This window comes from Drosophila takahashii, chromosome 3L (assembly GCF_030179915.1).
Source record: "Drosophila takahashii strain IR98-3 E-12201 chromosome 3L, DtakHiC1v2, whole genome shotgun sequence".
NCBI classification, from domain to species: domain Eukaryota; kingdom Metazoa; phylum Arthropoda; class Insecta; order Diptera; family Drosophilidae; genus Drosophila; species Drosophila takahashii.
Window position 1 is genome coordinate 12,079,078 of NC_091680.1, and position 20,275 is coordinate 12,099,352.

The 20,275-nt window shown below is 43.8% G+C and overlaps 5 protein-coding genes across 9 annotated transcripts; 2 read left to right on the forward strand and 3 right to left on the reverse strand.

Annotated features, from left to right (window-relative positions):
• Positions 1-1,559: 1,559 nt before the first annotated feature.
• Positions 1,560-4,669, reverse strand: ergic53 (protein ERGIC-53). The gene is made up of 5 exons (XM_017136966.3): positions 4,443-4,669; positions 3,528-4,246; positions 2,970-3,451; positions 2,223-2,348; positions 1,560-2,155 (listed from the first exon to the last, which is right to left on the reverse strand). Exons 1-5 carry the CDS (start codon positions 4,621-4,623, stop codon positions 2,119-2,121), a joined length of 1,545 nt encoding a protein of 514 aa, XP_016992455.1. The 5' UTR covers positions 4,624-4,669; the 3' UTR covers positions 1,560-2,118.
• Positions 4,670-5,412: 743 nt separating this feature from the next.
• On the reverse strand, positions 5,413-14,900 carry foi (solute carrier family 39 fear-of-intimacy). Of its 2 annotated transcripts, none has more exons than XM_017136964.3 (6): positions 14,481-14,900; positions 8,490-9,092; positions 8,096-8,432; positions 7,868-8,037; positions 6,774-7,799; positions 5,413-6,709 (listed from the first exon to the last, which is right to left on the reverse strand). In XM_017136964.3, exons 2-6 carry the CDS (start codon positions 8,928-8,930, stop codon positions 6,566-6,568), a joined length of 2,118 nt encoding a protein of 705 aa, XP_016992453.2. In that variant the 5' UTR covers positions 8,931-9,092; positions 14,481-14,900; the 3' UTR covers positions 5,413-6,565. The 2 variants fall into 2 exon arrangements, with proteins under 2 accessions (XP_016992453.2, XP_070070507.1); XM_070214406.1 differs by lacking the exon at positions 14,481-14,900 and adding an exon at positions 10,981-11,120.
• Positions 14,901-15,141: 241 nt separating this feature from the next.
• GstO1 (Glutathione S transferase O1) lies at positions 15,142-16,331 on the forward strand. Of its 2 annotated transcripts, XM_070214407.1 has the most exons (4): positions 15,142-15,290; positions 15,349-15,932; positions 15,993-16,114; positions 16,174-16,331. In XM_070214407.1, exons 1-4 carry the CDS (start codon positions 15,263-15,265, stop codon positions 16,202-16,204), a joined length of 765 nt encoding a protein of 254 aa, XP_070070508.1. In that variant the 5' UTR covers positions 15,142-15,262; the 3' UTR covers positions 16,205-16,331. The 2 variants fall into 2 exon arrangements, with proteins under 2 accessions (XP_070070508.1, XP_016992457.2); XM_017136968.3 differs by lacking the exon at positions 16,174-16,331 and having other exon boundaries at positions 15,993-16,115.
• A 322-nt stretch (positions 16,332-16,653) lies between these two features.
• GstO2 (Glutathione S transferase O2) lies at positions 16,654-18,362 on the forward strand. 2 transcript variants are annotated; one of them, XM_017137049.3, is made up of 2 exons: positions 16,654-16,777; positions 16,959-17,787. In XM_017137049.3, the coding sequence occupies exons 1-2, from the start codon at positions 16,747-16,749 to the stop codon at positions 17,678-17,680; spliced, it is 753 nt and encodes a 250-aa protein (XP_016992538.2). In that variant the 5' UTR covers positions 16,654-16,746; the 3' UTR covers positions 17,681-17,787. The 2 variants fall into 2 exon arrangements, with proteins under 2 accessions (XP_016992538.2, XP_070071206.1); XM_070215105.1 differs by lacking the exon at positions 16,959-17,787 and adding an exon at positions 17,869-18,362 and having other exon boundaries at positions 16,655-16,777.
• A 284-nt stretch (positions 18,363-18,646) lies between these two features.
• se (sepia) lies at positions 18,647-19,914 on the reverse strand. 2 transcript variants are annotated; one of them, XM_070215104.1, is made up of 3 exons: positions 19,520-19,908; positions 18,891-19,459; positions 18,647-18,836 (listed from the first exon to the last, which is right to left on the reverse strand). In XM_070215104.1, exons 1-3 carry the CDS (start codon positions 19,545-19,547, stop codon positions 18,702-18,704), a joined length of 732 nt encoding a protein of 243 aa, XP_070071205.1. In that variant the 5' UTR covers positions 19,548-19,908; the 3' UTR covers positions 18,647-18,701. The 2 variants fall into 2 exon arrangements, with proteins under 2 accessions (XP_070071205.1, XP_016992539.2); XM_017137050.3 differs by having other exon boundaries at positions 18,891-19,914.
• Positions 19,915-20,275: the final 361 nt, after the last annotated feature.

Here is a 20,275-nt window from a genome sequence, read left to right on the forward strand (position 1 = left end):
ATTCGGTGGCCACAAAGATTTATATATAATAGTTACCTACATTTAATTAATCTTTTACTTAGAGCCGTTTTCTCGCCTGTTAAATTTAAAGTAGGCTTAAACCTCTGATTTCCCATACGATTTCAAGGTTTTAACCCTACTTTAAATTTAACAAACGGACGAGAAATCGGCCCTTAGACTGTTGTCTACAACGATAAATTTGTAAATTTTGTTTCTGTTTTTTTGTCTTAATTCTGTTAAATGGAGTTTCCTAGCCAAACGAATTCCTGTCACCAACTAAAAACAAAGTTAACGATCCACATCACTTTTTGCTAAATTTAAAATAAATGTACATTCAAGTATAATGTTTAAACCGTTTGTTGCACTTTATTGAACAAATATCTATTTTTTAATGTGATTTTCTAATTTACAGATTTAAATAAAGTAAGTTTAAATGAGCAACCAATTATAATACTATTAAACTACAATTAATAACTAAGCCAAGAATAACAAAATAATATTTCCTTATATGAATAAAGTCCATACCCAAGTCTAAGTTTTGTTACAGTGCACCGGACAATCTCTGCTGTAAAAACCCTCTCAAAATGAAACCATTTTCTCTGTTCGCGAGCTTCAAGCTGATTGGCTGTTGCAAACAGTTAATAGCCTTTCAAACCCCCCGTCCAATACCCTTTGAAACTGGTCTTGCTCCTGCGCACTGAAAGTACATAGGACCCGAAGCACATAGGCGAAGCTACCATCCAACCACACACCAGAACTACCAGCCTGGGGACTCCACATGTAACCCCTTCCCCGATCCCGGAGTGAATTTATAACATGGGCCGTGACTGCCGTTGGCTTCTGTCCATTTATCTTTGGCTGGGTTTTCCTGGGATTTTTTTTTGGTCGTGGGATGGGAACCCAGACCACAGAGGACCTGCCCACAATGCCACCAATGGCAGTTACATTTTATGGCCAAAGTTCACCAAAACCCAACGCGTGCCCCACCTCCACGCACTGTTGGCGACCAAGTGGCGCCATTTTTGCCGCATTGTCATCGATGGGAGGATGAGGATGGGAAACTGTCAGGGATTCTATTTATGCTTACGAGGACTTTTCAAGAAATAAAGTTTTTCCTCTGTCGATATCAGCGAAAATAATATCGCTTTCGGGGGAGTATAAAAATAAAATGAAAGAGCGCAGTAAAGCGATAAAGTTGGACAGTTATAGATAGACTTTTGTGGCGATTTTCTATAAATTGATTTTTATTTTCAGTTTAGACATTTCTATCGAGACTGGAATGGACAACATATATAAAAACACACTTCACTTCCATTCTTTTATAATTTATCAGTATGTATATTAAAATTATTCAGTAGAAAACTTCCTTACATCGCACCAATGATATGCGAACAAAACAAAAACTTAGTGAGACAGTTCATCATAATTATTAAATAAATTCACCTTCGGGCTAAATAACAAAAAAGCTGGCTAACTCGCTTTGTTGACTACATAGCACTTGAAAATGGAAAAAAGATTTATGTTGCCAATTCAGTTTCAGAGAGCCTAGTTAAAAAGACTCCACTCGACTCTAGAGTATACACAATATTATCAAATTAGCTAAGTTTACGGAATTTTCATACATTTATAGTTTCTTTTTTTCGATTTTTTTTTTTGTAGATTGATTTTTATTTGTTTTATAGAAATGCCTGCACACTTGATATGCAGAGTTGAGAATGAAGTGAAACTTTCGACTTGACTTGCTAAAGAAATAAGAAACATTTCTGCTGGCTATTACTAGGGGGAAGTTTGTCTTGTGGCTTCTTCGACGGTTTCTTCATTTTGTATTGCGTGGCATTGTCATGAGGCTTATTCATTGTTCAAATTTCTTGTTCTCTCTTCGATTAAGTAACGATTTGAATTTGTATTCGGAACCCGACTTGTTTAACAGACTGCTTTATAAAAAACAAACAGTTTCACGTAATGGTAGAGCATGCTACGCAGAAGTCTTAAATCTTTCATTTTAACTAAATTTAGTTGCTGCCTAGTCAGGTGTGCGAATGTGTTTCCTCGAGTTTTGTGTGGGTGTATGCTTGTGTGTTTGTTGCTCGTTACGATCCCAAAGAGTCGCGATTTTGCCTAATAGAACTTTTTCGCCTGTGCTTCGCTGCGGTTTCTGCAAGAAATAATTGTACACATTGTTAGTTGAGGGGATCGTGGATTAAAGGCTCATAAGTACTCACTTGAAGACATTGTAGATAAAGACTAGCAGCAATTGCACAACAGTTATGCTTAGGAACAATGTGACTCCAACGCAGTTGCCCGTTGGACAATTGGCCACTTGCGCTGCTCCCTGTGGCGCTCCCAATCTTAAAGGCAGGAGAAAATCATATTTAGTAACAGTACACATATTAAGGAAGCTAAGAACTTAATATAATGCTTTTAAAACAAATGTTTAGTTTAACAGTTTTATAATAAAATATTAGACAACCAACTCATCACTCTAAAATTTTTCTTCCGATAAAGGCTACATTTAAGGAAACGTTAAATCTATAAAATTTTTATCGTAATCTTTCCTATACCAGAATATAAATAAGGCTAATTTACATGGATTCAAGTTTTAAATTTAACTGTCTAATAATAATAACAATAAAAGTCACAATATAAGCCTTTCCAATTCCTTATGAGCAGTAGCACCGTAAATAGCTTAAAAATCTCTAAATCTGCTTAAAAACTCTTATAAAAGTCAATTAAAATCTCAAAAGTTGTACTGATATATAGGCTTAAATTGTACAAATTGTACAGGAATTCTACAAATATTGAGTTAAACATGAACACGTAAAAACACAAAATACTAGGTATAATATTAAAATCAGTCAGATGATAGCTAAGCTAGCCCTAGGCTAGATCGAGATCCATGCGTGTTAATTGAATAAAATGCTGACAACAGGTTTTTGAAATGACTAAAACATTTTAAGCGTATTCCTCACCTCTGGCCCACGTGGGTGATGCCCTGCTTGACCTGGTTCATGCCATCGCGCATCTCGGCGATGAGCGTTTGCACATCATAGCCGGTGGATTGGATTTGTGCTGTGGGCGCGTGCTTCTGATTCGTTTGAATGTTATCAGTGCGCACATTGATATCGCCGACCAGTTGTCGGATCTCGCGAATGGAGCTGAGCAGCATGTTCTGGTTGGTGAGCAGAAGATCGACATCGGTCCTGCTGACGGCGCCAACGGGCAGCTGTTGCTGTGGCACTCCGCCGGCGGCGGGGGCGGGCGGAGGCAGAGCCTGTCCGGCATTGCGCGAGACCAGCGACAAGGTGGTCTCCTGGCGGCCAATGATCTCGTCCACCTTGCGCGACAGCTCCCGCAGATGGTCGGCTATCTGGCTCTGACCCTGCCAGATCTGACGCAGCTCACGCTGGTTCTCCGACTCGTAGAACTCCTCCCAGTCCTCGTCGTCTTTGTGCTACAGGGATTACGCAAAAGTCGATTATCACTCGTACAGATAAGCCGACTTTACGGGCTGCCTGCGTGGCACTCACCTCGTCGGGATGCTCCTTCTTGTACTCCAGCTTCTGCTTCTCCAGCTTGTCCTGGTACTCCTTGTACTCCTGCGTCAGCTTCTCCTGGTTGTCCACCTTGAGCTGATCCTGCGCCTGGCCGGCGGCATGCAGCGAGGTGGTCAGGAAGTGGAACACGTCGTGGTCATCGGCCAGACCGCCCGTGGCGGCCGAGATGCCAAAGTAGCCGTTCTTGGGCAGATTCACGCCATCCGCCCGCAGACACAGCTCGTAGTCATCGTTGTTGTTCGTCATCCCGTTGTGGATGAGCACGGTGAGCACATTGTTGTAGTACTCAATCCGCGCCCGCGTGGGGAAGGGCTTGTTGCGGAAGTCGCGGAGGCAGCCGCTCAGGAGCTGGGTGGTTCCATCGTTGGCATGATCGTACAACTTGGTGCCGTCGTTGAGCACGGCACTGATGTAGGGATTATTGTGCTTGTTGTCGTTGTCGAAGGAATCGAACATGATGGCCAGACCGTTCCAGCGGTCGGAGGATCCAAAGACGGGGCCATTGTAGTCGCCCTTCTCGGTGGTGTACCAGAAGGCCAGGCCATCGGCTCCGATGCGACCACGTCCCGTCACCCGGAACACAATCTCCACGTCCCACCAGTCGAAGTTCGTCTGCGATTTCGTCCAGATGGCGCCCTTCTGGGAGCGCAGCGATGGCGCCACGCGCACACTTTCCGAACTGGCGATGGCATCTGGAAGGAGGAGCAACAAGTTGTGGCTATAGAAACAAATCGTCAAATCGGAAAACCAAAAATCCAAACAAAGTGCCTGCGTGTACACTTGGCCGCCTCGCGCCGTCTCGCTCGCACTTATGACCTGCGAGCGGCGGCGAGTGGGCCAAAACAACTGACGTGGTTCTGCGTCCCCCCCCCCCCCACTCGTACTCACTTCCCCCGTACTCCCAAAACGGCACGGTGCCGTCTTTCTGGGCCAGATAGGGCGGCTTGAACGAGTACTTGTACTCGAAGCGACGGTGCACGCCCACGGCGCCGGGACTCAGGTTGCCGGTGGCCTCGGAGCAGGGATTCCACGCCAGGAAGCACAAAATGGCCAGGAAAGTGGGCCGCATCTTTGCAGTATTAAGTAGAGTGGGGAAACAGTTTCACATCGATTCAATTTTGGAAACGTCGATGTTTTGGGACAATCGATGTTTTAGTCACATCACCGGTCGCAGTCACCGCTTAGCCCTATCCAAGTTCCGATCCATTGGATCCATTGGTGGGGTGGCAACACTAAATCCTGACCGTGCTCTCGCGCTCTCTCTCCTCTCTCAGTAAATGACGGAGAGCCGCTGTTACGTATAACTTACACTTACGTATAACTTACACTTACGTATAACTTACACTTACGTATAACTTACACTTACGTTTGCCCTTACGTTTTAGAGATGTGACAAAAAATCATCGATGTTTTTTGGAGACAATCGAATGCAGTCACTGCCGGTTGCAGTCACCGCTTAGCCCTATCCAAGCCTCTCTCTCTCTCACCCCTCTGAGTTTATGTATTCAAATATACCGAAAAATATTCCAAACGATCATTGCATCTGCTATCGATTTCCCACGAGCCCGCCCAATTCAAATGCTCTCGCTATCTCCATTTGCTTTATGACGTTGAGGTGGAAAAACATTTATTTGGAAAATTTAGAGTGTTTACGTTCCGTTACAAAATAAACAGAAATGTAGCAAAATACGCGCCATTCGCATGTGCTGGTGCACACTTACACGACTTACATACAAACATGTTTATCAATACATTATTGTAAAATTATTTCGTTAGTTGTTTCAATTGCCTTTTGCGTGATATCACCAAAGTAGTATTACATCCATTTCTCCAAAATTCCTTTAGCACAGTGTGTGTATATATGTTTACTTCTTTATTTTTTGGTTTCCTGTTTGTAGTTTTCGTAGAGCTTACAGCTAGCATTAATATAGGTTTTACTGCCTCGGTAGCACATAGTGTGGGCTTTACAAAATATTGTTAGTTGCTCAGTTTAAGTTATAGCTTCGTGTGCAGATCGGTGTGTGTGGGAAGTCATTAAGGGCGATCGTGCCGCAAGTCGCACCATTTTACAAATGTTAGTTACTCATTTTGAATCACAATCACTTTCGTGTTAGTTGTGTGCGCCATAAAAAAAACGAAAACTCGAATAAGAACAAAATAAAAGGATTGGTTTTATCTTGGTTTATTACAAAATCATAATTAAACGAAGGCGCTACGGGGTAGCGAAAATGTAAATTATGCATGAGCGTGCAATTGAATAATCTTTTAAATTTATTACAAATACGATAATAAATTAAGCTTAAATGGGTTGGTTGTGTATTTCCAAAAGTGGAAACTATAGGCGTTCAAGTCGTTAAGTACTGTCAGAAATCATAACAGTGGACATCTCTTAATTCTGGGTTTAGAATGTTAAACTCGCATAAAGTAAACGTGCGCACCCTAGACTACAAAATACAAAAACTATATGTATGTATACATATTCTACAATTTATATCGTAATTTTTAGGTTCTTCTCTTCTTTTCAGTGTATAAGATCAGTTATTAGAGGACTTCGGGATCCAGAACCAGATCGTTTTGGAGCTTCTTTTCAATTGGTTTCTTCTAAATTCAAGATCACTTTTTAACCTAGGCAATTTCAAGACATCTTACATTTAATCGGGTGTGAAATCGATTCGAACGCAGTTCAAAAGCAAAATTAGGAACGAAATTAAAACGAGTTTGCTGAATCGCGTCGCTTGTGTGGGTGTGTGGTTGTGTGAGGTTGTGTGTTTCATAAACTGGATAACAAATGCGTTGATAAGCGCCAACCGGCTGTGTGTCTGTGGCTGTGTTCTGTGTAACTCTGTGGACTAAGGTAAACAACAATCTAATCAAATTATACAAAAAATAATAATTCAAGAGGTCCTCTAGGCCTGGCGGAAAAATGCAGTTAATACACACAAGTTATTCGCTGCCATTCACATAATACGCTACAAGATTCGCTGCGGTTGGTTACAATTTCAGTTATGTGATTAATGCACCGGCGTGCCGAACGCGCTCATCAGATCGCCCTCGTAAAGGGCGATCACCAGCATTATCCCCACGCCGCTCAGCATGCCGAGTATCTGCAGCAGGAACTGGCCGAGCGATTTGTGCGAGGCCGAGATCTCGGGCATCTGTAATAAATTAAAACCAATAAATAAGTAAATAAAATACGAAACATATCGAAGGACAACTCACCATATCGACTAGGGCAATGTAGATGAACAGACCCGCGGCCACGGCAAACATCCACTTGGCCACCTCCTGCGACTGGCCAAAGGCGATGCCGAAGATCATGCCGATGAAGCTCAGGACTCCCGTCAGCAAATTGTAGTAGACGGCCGACTTCACCGACATGCCCGCCTTCATCAGGATGGCAAAGTCGCCCAGCTCGTGCGGCAACTCGTGACAGAAGACGGCCAGCGAGGTGGAGAAGCCGCCGGCAATGTTCTCCGCAAATGCGGCGCCAATGGCCATGCCATCTGTAAAGTTGTGCAGTCCGTCGCCCATGATGATCATCCAGGCCACAGCGCTCAGCGTTTCCGGCGGCGAATGAACATGACCATGGCGATGACTGTGGCCGTGATGCGAGGACTCGTGCTCCCGCAGGATGACAGTCACATGATCGTTGCGCCCCTCCTTATCCTTCGCACTGTTCGTCGAGGCGTACACCGCATTGCCGTCCAGATCGGTGACAATGGTGTTGTTATCCTGGCCCTCCTGACTCTGCTGGTGGCTGTTGTGCTTGTGATTGTGGTGATTGTGGTGATTCATTTCCACACAATTCGTGTGCAGCGTTGACAGCAGGGACTCGGCAGCGGCGGACATGTCGTTGGAGCCCTCGTGATCGCCCACACCGTTGCGCAACTCCGCGGCTGAGGCTGCATCCCCGCCAGCGCCCGCCGCCGCCGAGTTCACTCCATCGCCGGGCAGGTGCATCCACTCGCTCTGCTTGTTGTTCATCGTGATCTCGTCGTAGCAATACGGATACGAGCTGTACTTCTGCTTGCAGATCTTGTCGCCGGCCACGGAGTTGTTCACCGACGAATCGGGATCCCGCATCACTTTCGCCCTCGACGGCTTCTTCGTCTCCTTCTTCTCCACGCTCTTGCGCCACTCGGAGATCATGGTGAGGGCATGCTCCGTCACATAAAAGAAGATGATGCCGCCCAGGCAGCCCAGCCCCTTCATGATCATGCCTCGTTCGTCCTGGCCTGCCAGAGACTATCGAATGGGAATTAAGCATTAGTCACGGTAGAGGAAAAACCATCGGCGTAATCAGCTCTACTCACATGAGGCATCAAGTGCAGCAGGGCATCGCCGGTCATCGTTCCAACGGCCAGCGACACCAGATACTGGATGATGTATTTGTAATACCGCGATCCCATGAACGGTATGATGGCCACTCCCACCAGGCCAAGGATGCCGCAGGCGAATACGGAAATAAAGGCATAGACCCACACTAGAAAATAAGTAAAGAAATAAGTAAAAAAGAATATAGTACGTTGCCTAAAACTCACCGTAGAATATATCCTTTTCCTTATCCTCCTCCAGCCGCTCTTCGGTGCTGTCGATATCCGACAAGACAGACGGTTCTATGCATCCACCGCTCTGTGCTTTCAGCTCGTACAGCAGGATGGGACATAGATGGAGCAGGTCCTTCTCACTCAGCGTGAAGTTCTGAACATCCTCGCTGAGGGGATGTGTGTGGGGTGCACATACAACATTGGAGTTGGTGCCATTCTGGCTGAGCGTACAGTTGTTCAGCTGCAGGTTATTATGGTTCTTCTCCTCTTCGTGGTCGTGGTGATGATCGTGAGGCTGGACATGATGCACGAGGCGACTAGTGGGCACGCACTGCAATGAGAATAACGTTTTAGTCAGCTATATAAGGTGAGATTAGTATAAACTTACAGTTCCTTCACTTGCCCCACTGGCCAGCGAGTGGAGGCTGAGCTGCTGGAGTAGACCATCGAATCCGCTGCTGTTCATCAGCTCGTTCTGGACCATTAGCTTCTCCAGATAGTACTGGGTGATCTGCGGGACACGGGACTCGGAGCTGGAACTGTGACCGTGGTCGTGGCCAGCATGGCGCTTTTGTCTCCTCGTTGGCGGGCTGGTGCTGTAGTTGGGGGTGTCGTCGTCGCCAGAAGCGGATCGCTGCTGCTGTCGCCGATCGGTGGTTTCACTGGAGGGACTCTGGTTCGTATAGACGCGGGCGTTCAACTGCTCCTGGCTGTGGGTCATCGCCAGCCCAACGGCCGGGCCCAATAGACTCTCGATGTGATCCTGGCAGTGCAGGCGGTGTGCACAGAGTAGGCACACCACGCAAACGGCCATAATGTGACGAGCCATCTTTGTAGATTGACCCGACTTGTTCTCCTTTTTCTTCCACTCCTGGGACTTCTGCTAATGACTCTCTCTGACTCTCGTTTCGGTTTACTGCCCAGCACGATCTGCCACGATCATTATATATCCGTCAATCAGTCAGTCGTCAATTGGCGCGCTTATTTTGATCTGGAATTGAACGCAGAAAGTCAGCAAGAGATTAGCCAAAAACGAAAACAAGTACAGTACAATTCTATTTGATTAAAAATCGTTTATGGGGTTCCACAGCTGACATCCCCCTTGTTACCATCCCACACTCATTAATTCAGAACCGAAACGATCGCAGCCACTTACAAAAGCCATTTGCCCATTGCATAACCAAAATAGTCAGCGGACCAAAGCGGAAGTTCAAGATCGTTCGTTGGTGGATCGACTCCTCCAAATATGGGACAGCGGGCAGCCCAAACAACCGACTGGTTTCAGGTGCCCCAAGATCGCCATAAAAGGGATGGGATTTTGATGCATTTGTTGTTTCTGATAAACAAAGAGTTCTTCTGGTTTGGCAATGGGGATATAGATCACTTCATTGAGTTGATCATTTGACTTTAAGCTCAGGTACATTTGCGGTTTTCGGTACTTCGATACATACAACTTTGACATAAATTTATTATTTATAAGAAAATGATTTATTTATGAGCTTTTTTAGTGCACAAAGAAGTTTATCAATTTTAAATATTTTTATCGCCATTTTCAAAACTAAAATTATTTAAATTAACTTATCTAAAGCAGTCCTAATACCTATTTTTAAGAATTCACACTTTTATCACTTTGAAAAGTCGAACAAATCCACATTGGCTTAAGTTAAGAGCCTTAAAATTCCCACTCCTTATCGGAACATTTGCTTTTGAAATCACAATCTCACATTTCTTCACAATAAAAGTTTGATTCTTTAGCTGCTTTGGTATAAAATATTTGGTAATAACACTACACAAAATCAGAGAATGTAAGCTCGTAAAAATTACATAACGATAACCCACTGGTAATTACTAAATGTGGCTTATCAGCCAACCTGTTTTCAGCTCCTAGTCGGGAGCCAAATTATTCGATGCCATGCGGCTTCTTCGATGAGCAAACTACGAGTGGCACGCGCCAAAAAAGAAATTCGCCAGGCGGGACTTGAAATTTTCCCCAAACCCCCACTAACTGAAAATTTGTTTGATATTATAGTTGGCTCTAACTACTTGTTGTTTTTGTTGTTTAGTGTGTGTTTTTGTGTGGGACTCAGACAATTTTGCAATTGCGCATTAATGGCACAACTACTTGGGCAGTTAGTTCAACGGTCCTGCATTGAAATCCAATTTATTGATAAAACTTTGGCGAAAATTTACGACACAGGTGAGAAGTGGGGGTACGGATACACGTGGGCGGCGTTCGGCGCGCTGGTTATCGACTTAATAAAAGGGAAAGCCGAAACACACTATAGGTAATAATAGAAACGTCATTGTTGCTGCATAAATTGTAGATGGTGGCCTCAAGGTCGCAGGAAGTGGGCGGGCAGTGGCATTGACAAGGACACACGTCGCCTTGGCAAGGGTTTAAGTGTTAAAGGTTGAGGCTGAAGTTCGCACTTGTTGAGGAAATTAACTGCCAAACTGCCAGGGCAGAAACTTAATTTCAGGGCAATAAAAATCAATCAACGAGGCAAATTATTTGCATACAAATTATTCCCGAAATCAGATCAGACACAATTCATCGGCAATATTCCCAATCAATCCCGCAAACTGAGTCAATTGGTCAAGTGCTGCCGCCATTGACTACCGACTGTTTCGTTTGTGTTTCGTTTTTCACTACATATTTTTTTTTTGTAATCAAGCCTCATTTAAATTCTGTTCGCGTGATTTTAATGAAACCACTGGGAGAAAAATGTTTAACGATCTCGTTTTTATGATTCCTTCAATGCTACATAGATGTATTTTTGGAGACGAGGGTCATCCTCAATTTAAATCACTTTCTTCGGCCCCAAATTAATAATAAATTTATTAAAAATTTTTAAAAATAACTTCAACGGTAATCGTACCGAATAGAACGCTTTGGTTAACACTTCTAAACCGATCCGCGTTCCGAACCACCGACGAACTTTGCAAACGCTTTGCAACTGAGCGGCGCGCGTCGCTTGCGGTTCGATTTATAAGCCAGTTTCATTGGGGGCTTCAGTCAGTGTGAGTATATGATATACTAGGTACATATGTACGTACGACTGGGGACCACATTAAAGCATGCCCACATCGAAGGCGTGCAAACTTGACGGGGCGTGGCTGATTCCGGACCATGGCGAACAACGAAGAGAACATTAGAACCCCACGACTGCACTTTAAGTTTGATTTTTGAACCAAGAGGATTAATTTGAGTTTTACTATCATCAAATGAACATGTCAATTAACTGGCTCAAAAACTATATTAGATGAGAAGATCTATCGGTGTGAATGTAGCATATCCACCATAATCCTATTAAAATATCTATTCTCAAGATCGATTATAAAACAGCAACATTATTTTTTAGGTGTTTAAAGAACTTTTTTGCAAAATTTTTAATAAACTACTTAAGCACTAATGTTGGTCTATTTTTGTTTGGAAACTATAAGTATATTGATGTTTATGGGCTTTTGAAAAGCAGTTGCATTATATCAATGAAAAATTAAATTTAATAAACAAAAATATTTTAGGAATCAAAGGATATGAGAGAGATTATAGTACAGAGAATATCAAAACGAACATTAACTATAGAAATTGTCTAATTTTTTTTGATTTACTCTTTTCAATATTTTGTTAATCATAAATAGAGAAAAACCCTTACTTAATTTGGTTATATTGGTCACCTTATCAAGCGCCTACTGTACCTACATTATTTTCCTATTCCCTTTATCGTACATTTACTTTTCGCTGACTCAATTGAAGTTCGCATAACATCTCCATAGCAAAAATTGTACACGTCGGTTTATTTCGAGGCCTCGTGGTAATAATTTGGACGGCAAGTCACTGAACTTGCTGCTGACTCAATTAGGTACATACGGACATCAAATTTCGCATGGTATCTCCAATGAAAAGTGCTGACAAAATCCGCTAAAAATTCTCATAAGATCGGTACACTTCTCTTTGCTGAGTCAAGAAAAATGTGTTTCGCATGATATCTTATTTCACTTAAGTCTAGACAGAAATTTAAATACAGCAAATAACTATTGTAAATACCAATCTTTATATACAAACATTCACTAAAAGGTATCGAATCAGTCGAAATATTTTTCGCATAAGATCTCCATTCTGATATGTTATAAGGGCGGGTTTTATTTCGCAAGCTGTCAAGTTCCAACACATGCCGGAAACTGGTTGCTGAGTCAACATAATGAAATTTCACATATAATCTCCGTTTCATAAACACGATGTTTCTGGAACCCAGTGCGCTTTATGTTTATATACTTTTCAAGGTTCTGACTCACTCGAATGATTTTCGCATAAGATCTCCATGCTGAAATTTGAAAAGGGAGGGTTTTATTTCGCAAGTTGTGAAATTCAACAAAATGTTGCTGCTGACTTAACATAATGAAATTTCGCATGCAATCTCCATTTCATAAAGTCCAATTCCCTCCAACCCATTCACTTTTATGTTTAGTTCGCAGAATCAAATTACCCCTGGCATATTAAAGCTAAAATTTCACACACGATCGATCAAAGTACAAGTTTGATAAATGATAATTGGGGCCCCATGTTGATGAGTCACTCGATTGAAATAAATTTCACATGATATCTCCACGTTGGGAACCTTGGACAGGGGACTATTAAATATCACATTTTCGCTATATAACGAAACCTGGGAACTGACTCGTAAAACTTCTCGCACGCTTTATATCTTTATTTACTAAATACTGACGCAATCTTCAGTTTCGCTTGGCCTGAAATTTCAAGCAGACATCCACATCTACACATGAGATACGCCGCCTCTACCTGCCAAGGAATTTATCTTTTATCTTGGCCTCTGAGCAAACTAATTTCATACCTGAAACTCCGGGCAAATAACCTGCAAAGTGTCTACCTAAGAACGCAAACACACATACGCAGAATAATCTTTTTTATTTTTACCTTTTCAGTGAGCCAGTAAATCGTGAGCTCAAAGCTTGATGTGAAATTTCAGTGGACTCTGCGTTGGGGAGATATGAAAAACCTCGGGTCATGTGACGGCCACATGAAAACGAAGTTCTGGGCGGATAGAAGCATTTAAGCCCAGACTTTGCAGAGGTCGATCACGTCGGAATCGAAATGGAACGTTACGGATCCACGACGATTGGATCGAATGGATCGAATCCGGACGGGACGAGGCTCTGACCTTGCCATGCTCGTCGACTGCTGAATTACGTGCACTGGGGCTTTAATATTCAGTCGGTACAACCGCTGACACATAACTGATGTTGAAGGGCTGGCCATAAGCGATAAATAATTCATCTGGGGGCATCGAAATGATCGTAGAGAATTGTTTGTTTTCCGTATCGAGTGGTCGGTCGGCGCCAGGTTGCAAGGCGGTGTTGGGGTTGATATTGCATATTCCCATTTGCAGTATCACTTTTGCAAATTGTGCTGGCTCATGAATAATTGATTGGCGGCGGTTGGGAAATGCAGAAATGGAAAAGTTCTCGGCCGATAAGGATTCTTCTGCTGGCCACCGGCGTTATTATCTATGATTCATGCCCCCACCTACACTTCTGAACAGAAAAATGCTATGTGGAAGGCAGCCAAAAGTGCGAAAGAAACACATGCTGATATATGGGTCAGTGGCGATAACAGTGGCGAATACCAAAGGGGGTCTACGCATCCGGAATGGATCTGAGAATATATGAGACCATAATAATAGCAGCCGATTGAAATGGAGATTAGGAAATATATGTAAATGGTTTTGCACCATAATAGGAATAATTACGCATGTAAAAATATAACACAAATTTTATTTATCATTTGAAGTGATTTATTGTTTGATTTATTACTTGGCTTGATTAATTTTGAGTCTGTATCGTTAAAGTAAATATATTATCTTGATCAATAGTACCTATTATAATAAAATGATATGACACATGTAGTTACGGTAAAATCTAACCCCCTAGAACTTTTTTCTAACCACACCACTGGCCGATAAGCATTCTGGCCCGTTTGCTACTACTAATTCCCCTGATTTTGCGTAATTAGGCTCCGAAGATAGCGAATGGAAATGGCATTCGGAATTGCGTTGAATTATGTATAGAACATACTCATGACTATAAGTATGCCGATCGAAAATAGCATAAAAACGTGCTGAATATCAGTGTAGTTACGTGTGCATCTGTGTATGCGATTGTACGTATGTATATATATGTAAGTGAGCGGGTGTCAAAATCACACGCACATGGAAATGTCCCGCTATAAATAAATCGGGAGTGGGTGGTGGGTGGTAGGATGGGGGGCCCGTCGATTGCACTTTCCATGCTGAATCTAAACTTATGTCTGTTGATCACTAACTAAGATTAATCTGTAATTAACACAGTGACTACTGCTCACCCGTGAATTTTCCTTTGCCGGACTGTTTAGCACATCACACACACACACAGCTACGGACACGCGGGTGTATTTATCAATTCCTAGAGTTAATGCGGGATCGAAGATAATGCTGGACGATTCTGGGGCTATAGCTTCTGTCGATGCGGTGGGCGTGAATTAAAGGCGGCGTCGAGATAACGCCGAATGTCAATTACGTAGCAGTAATCTCGGTACAACACGGGAATCGAATCCGAACGGAGCGGCGAGATTTGCACGGACGCGGAGCGGGGGATGCGGCCACCAACACCAACACGGGCTCAATTACGCAAGGGGCGGGCTAACTGTAAACATTTTTCGGACACGCTAAACATATGCCGCAGCCATCTCACTTTCGCACACCGCCAAACACAAAAAATCCGCGACTATAACAAATTTTTTTATAACAATTATCGACTTATCGATAGGCGGAGAGGCAGAGTGACCGGCTGTGGTGCTTCGGTATTTTTTGGTGGTATTTTTAATATCGCAAGTGGTGGGAAAGTGCACCAGTAAACAAAATAATTATTTATAAATGTTATAATAAATTAAATTCAAGCACAATTTATAAATATAACAAAATTATATATTTTTAAAATTATAATTTTAAATCAAAGATTTTTAATAATTGATAAAATATTTACTATATACGGTCCTACACTAGTTCGATTTGTAATCGAATAACATTAACTTTTACTGTCAAGTTCCGATAAGTTTCCCCAAAAAAAAACAAAACAGTTAACCCACCTTATTATTATTTTCCCAAAATGAGCGAAACTCAGCATTTAACCACGGGTAAGAACGGTCAACTGTTATCACAGGGTAAATTGTAAATCGCAAATCTCTATTCCAGGATCGGAAAGGCCCATTTTCCCGGACGATGGGGTGCTCAAGTTGTACTCGATGCGCTTTTGCCCCTATGCACACCGTGTGCACCTGGTGCTGGACGCCAAGCAGATCCCTCACCACAGCATTTATATTAATCTGCGCGAGAAACCCGAGTGGTTCCCGCAGGTGAGCAGCTCCTCGAAGGTTCCGGCCTTGGAGCTCGTCAAGGAGCCGGGAAATCCCGTGCTGATCGAGTCGCTCATAATCTGCGACTACCTGGACGAGAAGTATCCGGAGGTGCCGCTTTATCCCAAGGATCCGCTGAAGAAGGCCCAGGAGAAGATTTTGATCGAGCGCTTCGGGCAGTTCATCACCGCCTTTTACCGCCTGGTGCTCCACGATAATCCCGACCAGCTGGGCGACACCGATCATTACGCCGGACTGGATATTTACGAGGAGGAGCTGAAGCAACGTGGAACCAAGTTCTTTGGTGGCTCCAGCCCGGGAATGCTGGACTACATGATTTGGCCTTGGTGCGAGCGCTTTGCCTCCTTGAAGTTCAACTTGGGTGCTAATTTTGAGTTGAATCCGGAACGTTTTGCCATTTTGGTGGGTTTTGTATAGGTTTCTGAAAATTTATTGTAATTAACCAGGGATTTTCTACTCCAGCTTAAGTGGCGCGACTTGATGCTCGAGGATCGCGCCGTCAAATGTTTCTATCTGGATGGGCAGACCCATGCCAAATACATGAGTTCCCGTCGAGCGGGCAATGCGGATTACAATATGCTATAGTAGGTTTATAGAAACTATATATAATGGGTAAATATCTGATTTATTTATATTGTTTCAGTAACGCGGCCAAGCGTGCTAAATTGGAGTAGTCATCAATATACACCTCAGCATTAAATGTACATATTATATGGAGATTGATTTTTGATTGTACTTATACATGGCAGCATTAATGTGATTGAATAATAAATAAATGCATTTTCACTGTTATTAAATAAAGAGATTTTTATTTTATATTCTAACATTATTAATTTGTTAAAAAAATAAAAGACTTTTCGAAGCAAGTAAAATAATAATATTTGCAACTATTTGTTTTTAAAATGTGGTTTATTATACTCAACATTTATAATAATAAATAAAGGCTTTATTAAGTTTCATAGTGATCAAGTTTCATTTACTTAAAGTTAAATAATATTAATTTTCCGCTACTTAAATTTACAGAAGAATTAAGGTTTAAATAATTTAAAGTCGCCCGCGCAACAATCGGTGGACCTATTCGATATATTCGTATATATATATGTACTCCGCCCACTATATAAGGTTCCGCCGAGTCTCCATTCGTTGTCACTCGATTGGAACTATTTCTTCCACCAACATTTCTCGCCCAAGGAATTATCTTAAAATTGTTAGCGCAATGGCCCTGCCGCAGAAGCACTTCAAGAGGGGTGAGTGGGGGCACTTCAAGGTCACCGGGATAGTGACGCGGCAAAAGTCGCCAATTGATTCCATAGTTTTATCTGCACCCCCCATCACGAGAGGCGTAAATTAGCCGCAGATAGAGTTTTAATTTTAGCCCCAAGCATAATGGAAAACTTTCCGCTGACGTCACAAATCACCCATCAACAGGTTCCCCCAAGCCGGAAATTCCCGAGGACGGAGTCCTGCGCTACTACTCGATGAGATTCTGCCCGTACTCCCAGCGTGCCGGCTTGGTCTTGGCCGCCAAGAAGATTCCCCACCACACGGTCTACATCGATCTCAGCGAGAAACCCGAGTGGTACATCGACTACAGTCCTCTGGGCAAGGTGCCGGCCATCCAGTTGCCTCAGCTGCCAGGACAACCCGCCCTGGTGGAATCGCTGGTCATTGCCGAGTACCTGGACGAGCAGTATCCCGGGGAGGGATCCCTTTTCCCCAAGGATCCGCTGCAGAAGGCCCTCGACAGAATCCTTATCGAACGCCTGGCCCCGGCAGTCAGTGCCATTTACCCCGTGTTCTTTACGAAGGATCCACCTGCCGATGCCATCAAGAACTTTGAGACCGCTCTGGATGTCTTCGAGCAGGAGATTACCAAGCGGGGATCGGCCTACTTTGGCGGCGAGAAGATCGGCATTGTGGACTACATGATTTGGCCCTGGTTCGAGCGATTCCCCGCTCTCAAGTACTCCCTGGATGTCCCCTACGAACTGGACAAGACGCGCTATCAGAATCTGTTAAAGTGGCGCGATCTGGTGGCCCAGGATGAGGCGGTCAAGGCCACCGCCTTGGATCCCAGGATCCATGCCAAGTTCATGCGTACCCGCCATGAGGCCAAGCCCAACTATGATGTCGCCTTCGAGCCCTTGTAGAGGATCAAATACCAGCCTGTAGAACAGGAATTGAGATACTTAAACTTAGATTGTGAAAGCGCCTAGCGAGAAGACATTAAACCCATATATGTACTCCACTGATATAACTGATATCTTTGCATCTCCACCTGGGATTTGGGTTACTCCTCCAGTCATTGATAATTAATAACAATTTCTTGACTTTACAGGTTCCACCAAACCCGAGTTGCCCGAAGATGGCGTCCTGCGTTACTTCACCATGGCCTTCTGTCCCTTCAGCCACCGGGTTCATCTCCTGCTGGCAGCCAAGGAAATTCCGCATCACAAGATCTACGTGGATTTGATTGAGAAGCCGGAGTGGTACAAGGAGTACAGTCCACTGGGCAAAGTGCCCGCCGTGCAGCTGACGGGAGTGGAGGATCAGCCCACCCTCGTGGAATCCCTCATCATAGCCGAGTACCTGGATCAGCAATATCCTCAGCCACGACTCTTTGGACAAGATTCTCATCGAACGCTTTGCCCCGGTGGTCAGTGCCATTTACCCCGTGCTGACCTGTAATCCCAATGCACCGGCAGATGCTATCGAAAGGTTTGAGAACGCCTTGGAGGTTTTTGAGGTGGAGTTGGCCCAAAGGGGAAGCCCCTACTTTGCTGGCCAGACCATTGGCATTGTGGACTACATGATATGGCCCTGGTTCGAACGCTTTCCCAGCATGAAAATCACCACGGAGCAAAAGTATGAACTGGATGGGAAAAGATTTGAGAAGCTGGTATGTTTGAAATAATGGAATTACTCAAGAAGATCTCTATTTCTAATCCCCATTGTTTCAGCTCAAATGGCGTGATTTAGTGGCTCAGGATGCGGCTGTGCAAAAGACGGCGATAGATGTCCAGCTCCACGCCGAATTCCAGAAGTCCAAGACCCTGGGAAAACCCCAGTACGATATAGCCTTCAAAGGCCAGCTCTAAATTTCCAAATGGTTTCTGGACTGCCTTTAAGTTTTATTCATTCCAAGCTAACAATTCAAATAAACCAAGTGCCTTAGGCATCCTTGACCAGCAGATTGTAGTTCGGCTGACCCAAGCTGCGAGTGCGAAGGAACTCCGCTTGGACCTCGGCCTCCATGTAGAAGGCCATCACAGCCGGATCCCGTTTCATGCGCTCCAGCCACAGAGTCTGGAAAATATGTAATAATTGTATACTACCTAGAGAATCCCTAGATCTACTAACCAGCTGCGGGAAGCGCTCCTCGTCGTAGTTATACTCCTCTCCCCGCTGCAACTTGAGCAGCTCGAGACGCTCGCACCAGGGCCAAATCATGTAGTCCAGAATGCCCGTCTGCTCGCCGCCAAAGAAATCCGTGCCGCGACGACTCAGCTCCCTTTCGTAGATGTCCAGGCCGCTCCAGAAGGGCTCCAGTTCGCCGCCATCGGAGGCCTTGAAGAAGGCACCCAGCACCGCTCCGAATCGCTCGATCAGCAGCTTATCCTGCACCTTCTTGAGCGGATCGCGTGGATAAAGCGGCCGCAGTGGATACTGCTCGTCCAGATACTCGCAGATCAACAGCGACTCCGTGAGCACAGGTGGTCCTGGTTCACGGACAATTTCCAGAGCCGGCACCTTGCCCTGCGGATTCTTGTCCAGCAGCCACTCCGGCTTCTCTGTGAGATTGATGTAGATGCTGTGGTACGGGATCTGCTTGGCGTCCAGCACCAGATGCACGCGCTGGGCGAAGGGACAGAAGCGCATGGAGTACAGCCGCAGGATGCCATCCTCGGGCACATCCGGCGTGGGTGAGCCTGTGCCAGGGGAAGATTCATTAATATCCATGGATATCTGGAGTTGAGGGTTCCACCCACCTTTAGCCAAATGCCTGCCGTTGCTCATGATGTGCGTGCTCTGGTCTGGAGATGCAAGTGATGACAGCGATTGCTCGGCGAGTCGTATATAAAGAGGGACTGGATGCCCTTCGTCGGGTAGCTTCACTTACCCGGCTGAACTTGGTGGCCGGGGCAACCTTTGTGGCTGACACACATACCCAACCTGGTGGATGCAGTGAAGCCTCTTTGGAACTCACAATACGCTTACAACTCGTTTTGAAAATATAAATATCTTTGTATATTTTACATTTGAAATCTAACGTTCACACAAAAAGCATGTTCCCGTAAAATCGATATGGCCTTGTAAATTTCAGGTCATGCAAAACCCATTTCGTTTTTACATGAAATACTCTTTTCGGCCAGGTCAAATTTACCTGGCAGCAAATCAAATTAAAATTGATCTTAAATAATGTAAAATCGTTCTACATTTCATGTCAATTTTTAATAAGCAGACTTTTAGATAGCACTACATAATAAAAGTTTTTCGACTGTATAAATTAAATATATTTATTTATTCTTGGTTAGGATCACCAGTTGAGTCAATCTAGCCATGTCCTAATAATCCTTTAATTGGATTCCTAAGCCTAAGAAAACTAAAAATTTATTTTCATTTTTAATTTACCAGTTGAGTCAATCTAGCCATGTTCTAATAATCCTTTATTTGGATTCATAAGCCTAAGAAAACTAAAAATTTATTTTCATTTTTATTTTTTATTTATTTTTATAAACCATTAA